This window comes from Mesoplodon bidens, assembly GCF_964165515.1.
Source record: "Mesoplodon bidens genome assembly, chromosome: 10".
NCBI lineage: Eukaryota > Metazoa > Chordata > Mammalia > Artiodactyla > Ziphiidae > Mesoplodon > Mesoplodon bidens.
Genome location: NC_138172.1, coordinates 92,133,386 through 92,149,800, shown reverse-complemented (window position 1 = coordinate 92,149,800; position 16,415 = coordinate 92,133,386). Strand labels below are relative to the sequence as shown.

Genomic DNA, 16,415 nt, shown 5'->3' with positions numbered 1-16,415 from the left:
TTACTACAATTAAAACAAAACCCCCAAACACTACAAGTAGAGAGGCAGGAAGCACCAAACACGCAAGGGAAGTATTTCATAAGAAACACTAAGACCAAAACAATAATAAAGAAAAGCAAGTTGGAGAAAACTGACTAAGCAAAAGCTTTAAGGGGGGAAAAAGAACCCTGCATCATTAATATCTTCAAGAGATCAATACATAACACTTCTAAAACAAAAGCAGAAGGATATAAAAAGGAAACATCCACAGAACAAAGAGGACCACTTGGAAATTAAAAAGTAATACAAGTGGAAGTAAAATCTCAACAGGTGTGTTTAAAAGTAAATTGAGGGGGACTTCCCTGGTGGCACAATGGTTAAGAATCCACCTGCCAATGCAGGGGACACAGGTTTGAGCCCTGGTCCAGGAAGATCCCACATGCCATGGAGCAGCTAAGCCCATGTGTCACAACTACTGAAGCCCACGTGCTCTAGGGTCCACGTCCCGCAACTACTGAGCTCACGTGCTGCAACTACTGAAGCCCACGCACCTAGAGCCTGTGCTCCGCAACAGAAGCCACCACAATGAGAAGCCCACACACCACAACGAAGTGGCCCTCGCTCACCGCAACTAGAGAAAGCCCGCGCACGGCAACGAAAACCCAATGCAGCCAAAAAGAAGTGCTTAACTGTGTGAAAGTTGGGAATGCTGTTTATAGGTAAATCTAAACATACACATCTCTGTTCTGCCAAGTACAAGAGACAAAAAAAAAAAAAAAAAAAAAAGACACGCATGGTTTCAAAGTTCAAAGAAAAAAATTATATTTAAGACATACAGAACCCAAGTATGGAAACAAAGGACATCACTACTACATACTTACTGGAATTAGGAGCTGTTCCAGAGCCAAATGCAGACTGACTAGGCTGCTGTCCAAACACGGGAGGCTGGCTACTGCTTGACACTGTCCCAAAAGTAGGTGGCGCAGGCTGAGAACCAGCAGAAAATAATGCTGCTGAAGATGATATAGATCCAAAGCCTGGGGGGTTAGGCTGGCTGGCACCTTGACTTTGTCCAAATGTTGGGGTCTGGTTAGCACCGAACGCTGGACTGGCAGATGGTGCTGAAGGTCCAGTGCCAAATACAAAGGAGGATCCTAGAGGCCCACAGAAATACTGAAATTACCATGATGGTTAAAATGAGATAATCCTCAAGAAATCTCTATAAACTGAAAAGCAAATGTCAAGCTTCTTTCCAGACTCTTACCTTGCTGAACAGATCCTATCAAGACAAGTTTTGAATACTGATTAAGAATACAATTCTCTCTACCATTATTTAGTGAAACCATATAAAATCCAAATAAACAAAAACTTCTATTAACAAGACTCCTATCTTAACAGCCAAAAATTTTTAGGTCTTTAAAGAGAGAAATCTAAGAAGACAACTGATCTGCCATCAGAAGTGTGACACACTGCAGAAATCAGCTAATGTTGTGATTATGTATCCGTTGCAAAATGAGGACTAATGTCTATTAAAATAATCTTCAGTGTCTGGCTATTTACAAATTAACATTGCCAAGAAAAAAAAACAACCCCCCCCAAAAAGACAAAAAACACTTGAAAAAACTAAAGATTATACTCCTAATGAGATTAGAAATATTGCTTCCAAGAGTGACTTACACTATACACAAAATGCACATCATTCCACATAGTGAATAACTACAACACCCTGGGTAGAGATGACCTAAAAGCGGCCATGCTCTTTTGTGGTATTATTTGCTAAGAGTTCATCTGCTTACAATGAAAGCCATTCAAACTAACATGTCTCTTCTTTTTTAAATGTACCTGCAGAGCTCGATGTGGTGGGAGCTCCAAAGCTGAAACCAGAGGCGGCAGTGTCACTGCTGCTGGCACCCGGACCAAAGACAAATGGGGCAACAGCTGTGCCCGTGCTCGACGTGGTTGCTGGTTTGCTCTCTCGAGAAAACAGCAAAGACTGAGATGTACTGGATTCGGCAGAGTTCCCAAAGGCAGAGCTGCTCACAGGACCGCTGGCCTGTCCAAACACAAAGGCAGCCGCAGGCGCACTGGAGGACGAGGTGGAACTACCAAATATGCCACCGCCAGCTGAAGTGGCTGGTGTACTTGAATTAGAGGAACTGCTGTTCAAGAAACTAAAAACTGGCTTTGCTGTACCTTGATCTATAAGACAGAAATTAAGATATAAACAAAAACTTTAAGAACAAGTAATACCAGAAAGCATTTTTTCCTAGCCTGAAGTCTAATTACGAGTCCATTAGAAAATAGAATCATTAAGTTTTTAATATAGATTCATTCATCGAATGGACATCTGTTATGTTAAATTTTGATGTAGTCAAATATATCCATCTTTTCTTTTATGGCTTATGAATTTTGTCTAACATAGCAAAACCTTTGGCATTCAGATTAATAAAAATAAAAAATATTCCTTAAATCCAAATCTAACTGGATACTCTGGATAACAAATTCAGACAACGGGAGAGAGCTACACTTTTATAAATTTGATTTCGCAATTTATGTTAGCAGGATTGTAACTTCAATCTATCTAAACAATGGCCAGTTTTCTCTGGCGCCTTTATTGACTGGTGTACCCTTTTGCTAATTTGTAACTCTACCTTTACAACGTATTAAACTTCCAAACCTCTACAGTTACTGTTACTAGACTATTTTAAATATTGTAGCTTTGTAGTATTGTTTGATATCAGTAGGGCAAACCTACCTGACTGTATGTGTGCCCTTCTCCCCAAAATTTCTTATACATTTTCCCTTCCACGTGAATTTTAGAATTATTTTAGCTTGTCGAGCTCCACAAAAATTCCTCTAAGAACTGAAATTATATTGGGAGTGAGGTGGAGAGTAAAGGATATTCTCACTCAGGAACAAGTATAAAACACGCCTTTTTATGTTCTCTTAATTCTTTAGCATGTTGCAGGTTCTGCTGATATTATAAAATACAAATTGGGAATGTTAGTAAATACAAATGGGAAATGCTGTCCAACTATTTATTCTTGATTTGGAGAAAAGAGAATGATTTTTTATATGGTGACCCTGAATCCAGCTACCTTCAGTAGAAGACTTTTTTTTTTTAAAACTTGTTCCAATAATATCTCAGTTCCAACACTACTTACTAGACAGGGCTGGTCACATTGTGGTATGGGCACTGGTATAATTTACAGAAAATGGAGCACGTTAGCTCACTTTCAGGTGGTTTAATAGGACGTTAAAAATGTCTATTTCAATGGAAACAGTATAGCGATACCAGGATTAAATTCGATTAGACCCTATCTCATTCTTATTCCTTTCTAAATAATAATGTATAATTTAGTTTTTGTTTCCTTTGAAGGGTGTTTTAAAATTTAAGTAGAATTTTATAGACAAAAACTGCTCACACCTATGTGCTGAATTCCATACATTTTTTTTTCAGGTTAATTTTTCATTTTCTTGTGTTTCTAATTTATTATTCAAAAGTGTTCATGTTCTTCTGCATTGTGTTCTGGGAAATTCCAGTTCACTAATCCAATTATCAGCTGTTCCCCCCCCCACCCCCCCTCCTCAGTCCACACAATGGTTTTATTTCACAAACCACAGTTTCTTTAACTTTTAAAAATGCTATTTCATTTTTTTCTTCCAGATCTTAGTTTTCATAATCACCTCTATTTCTCAGGGATTTATCATATTTGTTGTTTATGCTCCTTAAATGCCAGATGAAGACTGGTTATCTCTATTTGTAAATGAAGGCCTGTACATAAAGATTTTATTAGTTAAAAAATATTTAATGAGCTTAAGAAAAAAATGCTTATTTTCCTGAACAGTATATGTCAATTCTGATTACAAAAGCCCAAACAGAAGGGAGAAAGTCACGGACAAATGTGCAAATATTGTGGGCTTTCCATTAGAGCTGTGTTTCTCAAAATTAGATACGCAGATAACTTCATGAGAATCACGCGAGGGGGGGATTCTGAAGGAGCTGAACCCTCGGCTCCTTCCCAGAGAGTTCTATTCCTGGTACTCTTTCAACTATTTCCAGTATAAACCATTTCTTGACTTGCTACATTTGTTGACACCTTGTAAAAAACAAAAACAAAAACAATGTTTAATACTTACCAGCTGTAGTACTGGTTTGAGCTCCAAAAGCAAAAGTGGCCTTCGTTGGCTGTTCAGATTCCTTCTCAGATGGTTTTGCTATACTGAAACTAAAGGTCGACTTGGAAGAACCCTCGTCTTTGGTTTGCTCTGAGTTCCCAAAGGAAAACACTGGGGGACACTTTGGCTCTTCACTGTCAGCTTTTTTCCCAAACACTAGAGATGTAGACGTGACAGGCTCTTGCTGTTTCTCTTCTGTCCTTCCCAAAACAAACAACGAGGCAGATGGCAGGGGGGCAGGGTCCACGCTGCCAAAAGTGAACCCTCCTTTGGAGGCAGGGGTTTCTTCTTTTTTTGCTTCTGACGTCTGACATGTGAAAGGAACCACTGAGACACTCTTGGTGTCTATGGTTCCAAAACTGAAGCTGCTCTTGCTTGCAGAGGTCACTGTGGTGTCAGTAGCAGCAGGGGGAGGGTTAATGGCACCGGAACCAAAGCTAAAGCCTGCAGATGAAGATTTAGGCGGTTCTTCTTTCTTTTCTTGCTGCCCAAGACTAGACACCCCAAACTGAAATGGAGCTAAAGAAGGCGGATTGCTTAAACCAGAAGCAAGTCCAAATTTAAAATTATTATCATTTTTACTATCTTTTTTAACTTCTTCAGGTTTAGAATCAGATGAAACTCCAAATTTAAAATCTCCTATTGGTTTAGAAAATTTAAAGCCTTCACTCAAAGGGGTTAAAGACCCAGAATCTAATGACACACCTATTTTGAAACCTCCTTGATCTCCAAATTTAAAATTTCCAGTGTTTGTTGAAGTCTGAGAAGGCCCAGAAGAGGATGATGGGATACCAAATTTGAAGGATGAGGTTGCTGGGTTCGAAGATGAGGAAGATGGGCTGAAGCCTTCAAAAATGTAAGAAACACCACAAAGACAATGAATTAATACTACTCTCTCAAACAGAATGTCAACCTTGAAAGTAAAGGGACATGGGACAACTCTGAAAAGGCCTACTTCGAAGAGTATTAGTTTAACAAAGGCAGTAAACATGAACCAAGTTGCCCATATTCAGCATCTCGATACTCACAACTACACTGATGTGCCACATTTCATCTATCACACTGACAGAGGTCAAACAAGTGTGATAAAACAGTGCTGGTGATGAGACTAGGAGTAACAGACACTCCAGACATGGCAGGTGGATGTGTAAATGAGCACAAAATTTGTGGAAGGCAACTTGCCAATATTTACCCCAAATTACAGACACATGTACCCTTTGACCCAGCAAGTCTACAGCCGAGTCTTTATTTGAATGATAAACTCAAAGATATGCAGAATGCCATAGGCAATCCAGGCAGCTGTAAATGAAGAATGAAGTCCAAGCTAATCTGTGGTAATGTCAAGGGTGCAAAAAGGCGGTGTGGTATACAACCTTTTCTAACAAGGGAGAGAGAAGTAAGAATATAGAGAATAGAAGTATATTTGCTTGTGATGTGCATAAAGAAACACTGAAAGAGTTACAAGAAACTAACCACAGATAGCTAATACCATTGGTGGAGCAGGAAGGATGGAAAATGAGCCAATTGGGACAAGAGAGAGACTTTTTGCTGTGAATCCTGTCATAATTTGCTTTTTAAATCTTGTGAGTACATGTGTTATTTACTTAAGAATTAAAATTTTTAGCACCAAAGAACCAGAATTATATGAGTGGAAGCAATATATATATATATATACATATTTCTTTTTTTTTTTGCGGTACGCGGGCCTCTCACTGTTGTGGCCTCTCCCGTTGCGGAGTACAGGCTCCGGACGCGCAGGCTCAGCGGCCATGGCTCACGGGCCCAGCTGCTCCGTGGCATGTGGGATCTTCCCAAACTGGGGCACGAACCTGTGTCCCCTGCATCGGCAGGCGGACTCTCAACCACTGCGCCACCAGGGAAGCCCTGGAAGCAATATTTTAAAAAATAAAAATACTATACTGACAAGATCAAAGTCTTGGTTTCAGAATTCTTCTCTGTAGTGGAATAAACTAGAAATGAAGCACTTGAATGACTGGCTCAACACAAAAATCATTAAACGGTGCCAAGGTATTCATCCATTACTCTGTTTACCCACATGTAAATAAAGACAAGTGGCAGCCAAGGGCTTGTAAAAAGCGCTTGTCTTCAGATCTCCCCCCTTAATGATTACCCACCGCACTTTCTTTCCATAAGAAACTTATTTGAAAAATTGTATCAGAATCTCAAAAGCAGGACTTCCCTGGTGGTGCAGTAGTTAAGAATCCACCTGCCAGTGAAGGGGATAGGGGTTTGATACCTGGTCTGGGAAGATCCCACGTGCTGAGGAGCCACTAAGCCTGAGCACCACAACTACCGAGCCTGCGCTCTAGAGCCCGTGTGCTGCAACTACTGAGCCCACGAGCCACAACTACTGAAGCCCGCGTGCCTAGAGCCCGTGCTCCGCAACAAGAGAAGCCACCGCAGTGAGAAGCCCGCGCACCACAACGAAGAGTAGCCCCCGCTCACCGCAACTAGAGAAAGCTCACGTGCAGCAACGAAGACCCAACGCACCCAAAAAAAAAAAAAAAAAAAAAACCCACCTCAAAAGCAAATGGCTATCCACATGGTCTCTGAAATACCTTAAGTGATATTAGACAGAAAGCTAAAAATAAAGGTGCCAAAGACAATAATTAACTAGTTACCACCTCTGACTCAAAGGATCTCAAAGGTACTTCTGCCTCAAAAGGAAGGTTTACAGGTGTGGTGGTGACTGTACTACAGGTGGGGAGAATGGGAAAGGGACCATAAGGTGGCAGCCACAGAAGGAGCTTTAGTGATCTTCTAAAACCCAAATGCAGTGTTTTTCAAACCAGCTGTATCCCCTCAGCCATGTTAATTCAGTGGGCTGCAACCAGCATTTTCCTTCTCAAATGAAAACAAATAAAATAGAAAATGTACTTATCTTCACTACAGACTAGCAAACAATTCAACTGCATAGTAATTCAGAGACAGATATGAGCTAAAAGTCCAGGATAATAGCTCATTTAACATGAATTTTCAACAGAGAATGAATAGTTTTAAAACCAAAGCTGTTTGTAAATATTTCACTTTAAAGTGGTCATCTAAGGAGGCACTTTACCAACACCTTACCTGTAAACTCAGACTTCGTGCCTGGCTTTGCACTGTCACATGCTACGCATTTGGTAGAATCTGCTTTATTCTCCACTAGGCACACTTCACAGTCCCAGCTTCCCTCAGGTTTCTTGAACTTGTCCAATCCTAGGCAGCCTCCAGACAACAGAGAGACAGACACAGTGCTGCTACTTGAAGCAGGTACTGAACTTCCTAAAAAATAATGGGGAAATAGAGGAAAATTCGGATTTACATTATGTCAAGATCTCAATGACACCACTAAGTCTAAATGTACAATTTTTATGTGTTTCCTATTAAGAGAAAATGCCAGAAATCTGAACGTCACATTGTTAAAAACAGTACAGACATCTCAGATTTCTTTTACTCTTACAAAAGAGCAACTCACACTCACCTTGCTCAGTGATGAGCCCCCTTTTAAGCCCCAGTTTGAACAGCCATGGTTTTTAAGAATCATGCTCACATATCAGAGCCTAAAAGACTAAATTTTCCTTAATAATCTGTCAAACTTTGTTAAACATCACAGATTATAAAACATAAGTTCTAAATTGTAGGCAACAGCCTGATTCATAAAACACACAGCCCAGGCAATATTAATTTCAAGATTTCAAAGCACAGATCTCTGACTTTGAAATGACAATTTTTGCATAGAAGTGCTCTTTTATCCACTTTGCAATTCAACTCAACACTACCTACTATGTTCATGGCATTTCTGTTATAAGGTAGCCATTTAATAGACATTTATTAAGCACCATAACGTTCTTCGGTTCTGGGGATATCAAGATGAATAAAACGTTGCTTAACTTCTAAAGGTGTTTCTGGTCTAAAAGGGGTGAAAGCAAAACGAACATAAATGCATAGCAGCACCATCACTAAGACGGAGAGTGACAAATGATCTAAACAAGAGTACAGAGAAGAAATTACTATGGGATAGGAGAAGGATTCACAGGGGTGGTATTTACATTTTTAAGCAGAACTAGCAATTTTGTGGGCAGATGCGGCGGCACAGGAAGGATGGCTCAGCAAGGCACAGCTGCATGAAGAAATACAGTGTTGAGAGTGGAGCCATTCATTCTGGTAACCCCACTTCTCTAAATGTCCTCCAGCTGTTGTCACTTTTCCCAGTTACCTGATCTGTGTTTTACTGGTGGTATGTTCTCTTCCATCTTGCCAATAAAATGGTGAGATGACAACTCGTCCCTTATATATCTCTCCAATCGATTTCGTTCTCTTTCTCTGACCCTCCTTCTACTGCTCTTCTGGTTCAAGCCCCCTCATCTCTTGCTTAATAGCCTTGTTATTGAGACCTCTGGTTTCGCTCCCTTGAAATCCATCCTCCTAAAAAGCAACTAGTACCACGTGGTTTTCGTTTTTCCTGTCTGGTTATTCATTTAACAGATTGACTGCTCCACAGTTCTAGTCCTGCTACTCTCTTACGCGGGCAGAGCTCAGTTCCAGGCTGTCTTCTCTATTTGCCCTGCTCACTCACCTTCTATCACCTCTGCTCCCACGACTTACTTGAAAACTATGGGCTAATGACTCCCAAATCTGTATCCCCAGTCCGAAGGGTCCATTATCCGTATATCCAAAGGCCTCACACATATCTGTCAACTTCAGCAGCTTGAAATCAACATATCTTCAACCGTACATTATTCTACACCCCATTTGCTTTTATTAGTACATATCACTACTATCTCTACCTATATTATTGATCAACGTCCTAACCTGTCCTCTGGTTTCCAAATTTTGCTGCCTTCAAATCTATCCTCCAAAAAGCCACCAGGTGATGTATCAAAAATATAAGTTTGACCCATCAACTCAGAATAAATTTTGGTTTCCTACACATATCAAGAGCGAGCTTTCTTTTTTTTGTTAAGGGGAAGAGGAAGAATGCCAGACGGAAAGAGAAAAATATTTCAGAATAAAGATTCTGAAACCTTATTCTTGTAGAGATGTCTAGCAGGAATCAGAAGTATGGCTCACCCCTGGTGTTAAGAGAGGGATGTGGGCTATTAACTCAAGAGCTTTCCATTGCAGACACAAAATCACACATCCATGATAATGCAATAAAAATAGGAAGTATAATTCCCAGGATACTCATAACATGTTTTATTTAGTATCCATGTTACCATATATCTGTACCAAATAATTATATAATAGCATTACAAACACAGCAGAGTCAAATGAATTAAAGATCAATGTAAATCTTCAGTAACTCTTTCAAAATTGAACAGAAACAGGAAAAACTCAACTCTAACTTCATTTTTCTGGTTACCTAATAGAACTTTTCATTAATGATTCAGTAATTTATGATCATTGCAATATCTCTGGCAGATAGCACATATAGGTACAGGTATCACCATTAACATTCAGCCACAGCCTTCTCATAATGCAGTGAAACCAGCTGTGTAAATGACCACTAGCCATCCTCACTTCTACTTAGAAGAAAAGAGACAAAGGAGTATTTTATTCTGTGTAAAGGTTTGAGAAAGATTGCCCCATTCTAAGACCATTGCATCTATATTAGCCAACTTTGAAAATGATCATGGAGAGCCAGAAGCTTCTGATAAAATTACACACAAAAAAAGAGGTCAAAGCAGGTGCTGGACTGATTTAAACACACAGACTCTCCTAAGAGAACATGCAGTTCCAGTCCCAAGCAAGTCATTTTAATTTCAAGACAGTTCAGAAAAATTAAGACATATGAGGAAATGCTCATCTTAAAACATCTAAAATATTGAGGTTATTCTTAGCTGTTTTACAGAGAATAAATTAAAATGTTCTATTAAAGAAATGAACAAAATTATTCCAAACAGCCATAAACGTACCTGGTTTCTGAGACATACAGGACACACATTTATTGTCTTCTGCATTATTAGAAACACAGCACACTGGACACTCCCAAGATCCCACGGGCCTTTTGAATTTATCTGTAAATCCTAAGGCACCAGTGGTCACAGTGCAGCTGGAGGAGGAAGCAGCCACAGTAACAGCACTTTCTGAAGCCACTGGCAACGTAAGGACTCGCTTAACACCAGTTCCCGGTTTCGGTGTTTCACAAGCTACACATTTTATCGCTTCAGGTTTATTTTGCACTAAACAGGTATCGCAATCCCAAGTTCCTACTGCTGGTTTAAATTTGTCTCCAAAGCCTGTCTCTGGTGCAGAAAGAGTTGGTTTGCCACTTTTACTTGGTGTCCCAGTTCCAGTCTGTTTAGCAGTATCTTTTGGTGGCAATTTTGCTGCTTGACAGGCTACACATTTGTTGTCTGTAACTTTGTTCTGGAGTAGACAGGTATCACACTGCCACGATGACCCAGCTTTTAAACTTTCCCCAAACCCAATTCCACTAGAAGAAAAGCTACTTATTGCTGGTCTTGAATAAACTACCAGGCTTGTGGTGGTAGGTTGAGCAGCAAGAGAGTCTGCCTTTGGTGATGTGAAACCTACAATGAGGGGAAGAGGGGAGTGGGAAGGAAAAGATTAGTCAATGTTTTGATTAGAAAGCCTCCCTATTATTTTTTAATCATTAATAAATATTAATAATATTGACAATAATAATTATAGAATAATAGCTGTTAATAATAAAAATATTATTCCTGGGAGAAAACATTTTTACCTTAATTACAGAGTTATTACAATCCAAGATGGACTACTTAAGAGTAGTTTTTCACCTAAGCTATATTTCTAGTACTAATCCCATAATTAATAGGTGACAGACCTAGTTAAAAGTCTACAAAAGATGTTTGGTTTATAGTATATCATCTTCCTCTAGGAATCTGTTTACTGTTTATTCAACCAATACCTAATTTGAGACTTAATTAAGGTATGCACATAGAACCATGAAATAAGGAAAAGTCTTTGGAAATAAGGGAAAAAACCATGAGGAAAAGTCTTTGTGCTACCAAAACTGATAACATTGACTTGATTCACTCAAACTACACTTTATTTGTAGAAATGACCTTTCAATCCTTTACTCTGGACCAATTAACTTTTATTTTACATACACCAAAAAAACACCCGTTTCTCTAGCCTTTAGCATCAAGGGAAAAGAAAATCAGAGGGAAAGATGATACAGAAGGTTGTTAAAGAGGTTTTCTAGTGGTACCAAGAAATAATCCAGCCTAGAGCTATTTTTTGCCTAAAGATAAATCAATCCCACGTACTTCAGTTACTCCCAAAGGAGGAAAATGTACTAGTTTGTTAATGATTAACCTGAGTCACTAAGGTTGGCAAAATTTTAACGTAACCACTTCAAGGTGTTACAAGTTTTCTTTTCCTCCCACTTTTTTGGATTTTCCGGATTTCCCTCAAGAGAACATGTAACTTCTCCAAATTTTTGCTCTTTAAAAAAAGTTTAAAAGAGGGGAGGAGTGGGCATTATGAATGCAAAGTGTAACTTCTATGAAGATAACCTATATGCATTTGATGCTGACTGACTACCACTCAGTTCACCCTGACACAGGCATTCTGGAGTCCTGCCCATAACTGCATAAAACCGTCTATATTGAGACTCCAGTAGGCAGTCTACTCATCTATAAAATGGGAGCGACACCAAAAAGAACCTAATCCCTCTAAATCTTGCTGGAGCATCCAACCTTATTATTGAAACTCATATTCAGTTATACATGAACACATGTGCTGGATAAATCTAAATTCTTTCTGAGCTACTAGATTATCTTATAAACACTTTTATATTCTTATACATCCCAGTTGGAATTATACTATCCTCTTTGATTTTCAAACTGAAAACCTATTCCTATTTGAGGACTTCTATTCATTATTTTCAAATTCTTAACCACTAACATTCATATCTTATTTTATTTGAAGTGAGTACTAGTGTGTGTGTGTGTGTGTGTGTGTGTGTGTGTGTGTGTGTGTGTGTGTGTGTGTGTGTGTGTGTGTGTGTGTGTGTGTGTGTGTGTGTGTGTGTGTGTGTGTGTGTGTGTGTGTGTGTGTGTGTGTTTTTTTTTTTTACAGTCAGCATATGTTTTCTTTCCACTTGGCTTTGTTATATATATCCCACAACTGGGGAATAATCTGAGAAGAACAAGGCAGTTCAACGCTCTCAGAGAGAGACATGTCCAGGTATATCATCAGGTTTATTTACTTTTTTCCAATTATTGGCCCATCTCTAATTAACAGGCAATTCACATTTTCTCCTTCTATACTTGCCCCTTAGAGATTTCATTTTAGCACAGAGTCCTTAAATTCTAAAGAAATAGTTTCTAAGTTCTTGCACCTAAAAAGTTACATCTGACTACATCTACATTCAAAAGCCAATCTCCTATCAAACTAGACATCATTTTTTAAAAGCCTGAAGTACAACAGAGTATTAACAAGTGATATTAAGATGAGATCATGATTTTGCAATTAAGATTTTAGATTATCTCAAGGGCAGCCATTATCTTACCAGGGTTCTTCAGAACATCTAGGACACTTCCTTCTTTCAGGGTTTTTGCAGGTTTGAAAGGGCCCTTGCAATCTTCATCTGGTTTCTTCTTACAGCTTGGACTATTCACTGCAGTGATATCTTGAGCTGTAATTTTTTTTAATTGTAAGAGATATTATGCTAAGAAAAAGCAAGTTACATGTATGAAAAATCTCTCAAAGTCAATTTGAATCAATATCTTAAAAAAAAATACCCACCAAAAAAGTCACTGTAATTCAAAGATAATGAACAAATGACTTAAAGTACAGGGTTACCTTGCCATTACAAGGAAGCAAAAAATACTATTTCCCATACTGTATATCTCTCTCCTCCAGAAGGACAAAAAATTATATAAACTATATATAATCTATAATTGTTATCCAATATCTGAGTAAGTCAGCAAGAGAAAAACAAATACTGTATGCTAACACATATATATGGAATCTAAAAGAAAAAATGGTTCTGAAGAACCTAGGGGCAGGACAGGAATAAAGACACAGACGTAGAGAATGGACTTGAGGACACAGGGAGGGGGAAGGGGAAGCTGGGATGAAGTGAGAGAGTGGCATGGACATATATACACTACCAAATGTAAAATAGATAACTAGTGGGAAGCAGCCGCATAGCACAGGGAGATCAGGTCAGTGCTCTGTGACCACCTAGAGGGGTGGGATAGGGAGGGTGGGAGGGAGACGCAAGAGGGAGTGGATATGGGGATGTATGTATATGTATAGCTGATTCACTTTGTTATACAGCAGAAACTAACACAACATTGTAAAGCAATTATACTCCAATAAAGATGTTAAAAAAATTTAATGTGTAATTAAGCCAGATATTTCATTTCTAGAAATTCATCCTATGATTGAAAATATCTTTCAGTTATTATATTGAAAACCTGGATGACACTTAATAAAAGGAGCTAACTACATAAATTACAGAACACTGACATGATGGAATGCTATGCAGCCACAAAAAATCATTCTCAGAAGCACAGTTATGGGAAAGAGTAGGTTAGAAAGTCCAGAAAATTTTGACTGTTTACATCGAAAGAGTGATGTTTTTACTTTTCATAGTTCCCAAACTTGCTAAAACAAACATATCCTTATACTTAAAATAAGAGATCTATATTGTGAGTACAATAATCGTTTTGTCATTATATTTCTGTTTACAGATGAAATATGTTTGGGATTGTTTCAAAATTACCCGATAGGTGTGTTTGTGTGTGTGAGGGGAGAAGGAAGGAAGGAGGGAGAGAGAAACAAGATTGGTCACAAAATGGCAAATGCTGAAGCTCAGTAAAGTGTGTATGGGGACTCAGTCTACTCTTCCACTTCTGAGAATGTTTGAAATTTTCCATAGTAAAATATAAATAATCGGTTTTTCTTCTAAAGTGCTTGCCAATTTTAAAGCAGTGGGTAAAGGAGTTCAAAAACCCAACCTACCCTTACCTCACACCATCAACAAAAATTAATTCAAAATGGATCAATGGGGACTTCTCTGGTGGCGCAGTGGTTAAGAATCCACCTGCCAACACGGGGGACACGGGTTCGAGCCCTGTTCTGGGAAGATCCCACATGCCGCGGAGCAACTAAGCCTGTGCGCCACTACTACTGAGCCTGCACTCTACAGCCCACGAGCCACAACTACTGAAGCCCATGAACCTAGAGCCCGTGCTCTGCAACAAGAGAAGCCACCGCAATGAGAAGCCCGCGCACCGCAACGAAGAGAAGCCCCCACTTGCCACGACTAGAGAAAGCCCGTGCGCAGCAACGAAGACCCAACGCAGACAAAAATGAATTAATTAATTTAACAAAAAAATGGATCAATGACCTAAAACATAAGAACTGAAACCATAAAACTCTTAAAAGAAAACCTAGGAGGTGTATCTTCATGACCATGGATTTGACAATGAATTCTTAGATATGACACCAAAAGAACAAGTAAATAAAAAACTGAACTTCACCAAAATTAGAAATCTTTGTGCATCTAAGGACATTATTAAGAAAGTGACAACTGACTGAATGGGAAAAAATATTTGCAAATCACACATCTGATAAAGATCTAGTATCCAGACTATATAAAAACACTACAACTCAGCAACAAGACAAACCAATTTAAAAATGGGCAAAGGACCTGACCAGACATTTCTCCCAAGAAGATATGTAAAGGGCCAAAAAGCACATGAGAAGATGCTAAACAGGAGTTCAGGTTTTTTAAGCATAAGCCACCTGTTCTCCTTGCTTGTCCCTGCAATAAACCTTCCTCTGTTCCAAAAAAAAAGATATTAAAAACCATAAGTCTTCAGGGAAATAAATGCAAATCAAAACCACAATGAAGGGCTTCCCTGGTGGCGCAGTGGTTGAGAGTCCGCCTGCCGATGCAGGGGACGCGGGTTCGTGCCCCGGTCCGGGAGGATCCTGCATGCTGCAGAGCGGCTGGGCCCGTAAGCCATGGCCACTGAGCCTGTGCGTCCAGAGCCTGTGCTCCGCAACGGGAGAGGCCACATCAGTGACAGGCCCATGTACTGCAAAAAACAAAACAAAACAAAACAACAACAACAAAAAACCCCACAATGAAGCATCACTTCATACCCACTACGATGGCTATCATCAAAAAATGGAAAATAATAAACATGGTGAGAACATGGAGAAATTTGAATCCTGCTGGTGGGAATGTAAAATGGGCCGGCTGCTGAGAAAAAGTTTTGTAGTTCCTCAAGAAGTTAAATATAGGACTCTCATTTGATCCATCAACTCCATTCCCAGGTATACACTCCAAAGCACTGAAACCAGTATTCAAACAAATACAAGTACATGCATATTCATAACAACACTATTCACAACAGCCAAAAAGTGGGAACAACTCAAATGTCTATCAACGAATAAACAGATAAATTATGGTATATCCATATGGTGGAGTATCATTCAGCCACAAAAGGTATGAAGTAATGATACATACTACAAGACAGATGAACCTTGAAAACAGTACGTGAAAGAAGCCAGATACAAAAAGTTACGTTGTATGGTTCCAGGATAGGTAAATACATAGAAACAGAACACAGATTAGTAGCTGTCAGCAGTTGGCGGGGGAGGGGAAATGGGGAAAAACTGGTTAATGGGTACAGGTTTCCTTTTGGAAGTGATAAAAATGTTTGGTACTAGTTAGAGGTGGTGACTGTACTAAACACAATCAACATTGTGATTGTACTAAACACCAATGAATTGTTCCCTGTAAATGATTAACTTTATCTTGTGTCAATTTCACCTGAAAAATAAAAATGTGCAAAAACCAAAACACCATACCTATCTCTTACAACTGTATCAAAACAAAGAAAAATGCTTTTATTACTTTATCACATTCTATCTTCCTTTATAATCAATATTGAATTGCTTTTAGTAACTTAAGGTAAATTTTAAGGATTTCCTAAAGTGTACTAAAAGAGATGGAAAATGAAGATAATGGGAAAATTAGCTCCTATCACAGCGTAACCATGACTTCCACATTTTCATCAGTTTTTTAATGACAGAGTGGTGAGAGGGCTTCGCTGGTGGTGCAGTGGTTGAGAGTCCGCCTGCCGATGCAGGGGACACGGGTTCGTGCCCCAGTCCGGGAAGTTCCCACATGCCACGGAGCGGCTGGGCCCGTGAGCCATGGCCGCTGAGCCTGTGCGTCCGGAGCCTGTGCTCCGCAACGGGAGAGGCCACAACAGTGAGAGGCCCGCGTACCGCAAAAAAAA

General features: G+C 39.3%; 1 protein-coding gene across 1 annotated transcript in view; it reads right to left on the bottom strand.

Annotated features, from left to right (window-relative positions):
• The window catches only part of NUP153 (nucleoporin 153), an 80,258-nt gene that overhangs the window by 4,381 nt on the left and 59,462 nt on the right, over positions 1-16,415 (bottom strand). Inside the window, exons 15-20 of the mRNA XM_081247788.1 lie at positions 12,662-12,787; positions 10,077-10,694; positions 7,249-7,443; positions 4,120-5,004; positions 1,822-2,178; positions 861-1,133 (exon numbers count right to left, since the gene is read on the bottom strand). Of these exons, the coding sequence (XP_081103914.1) occupies positions 861-1,133; positions 1,822-2,178; positions 4,120-5,004; positions 7,249-7,443; positions 10,077-10,694; positions 12,662-12,787 (2,454 nt within the window). The remainder of the gene's footprint in view (positions 1-860; positions 1,134-1,821; positions 2,179-4,119; positions 5,005-7,248; positions 7,444-10,076; positions 10,695-12,661; positions 12,788-16,415) is intronic.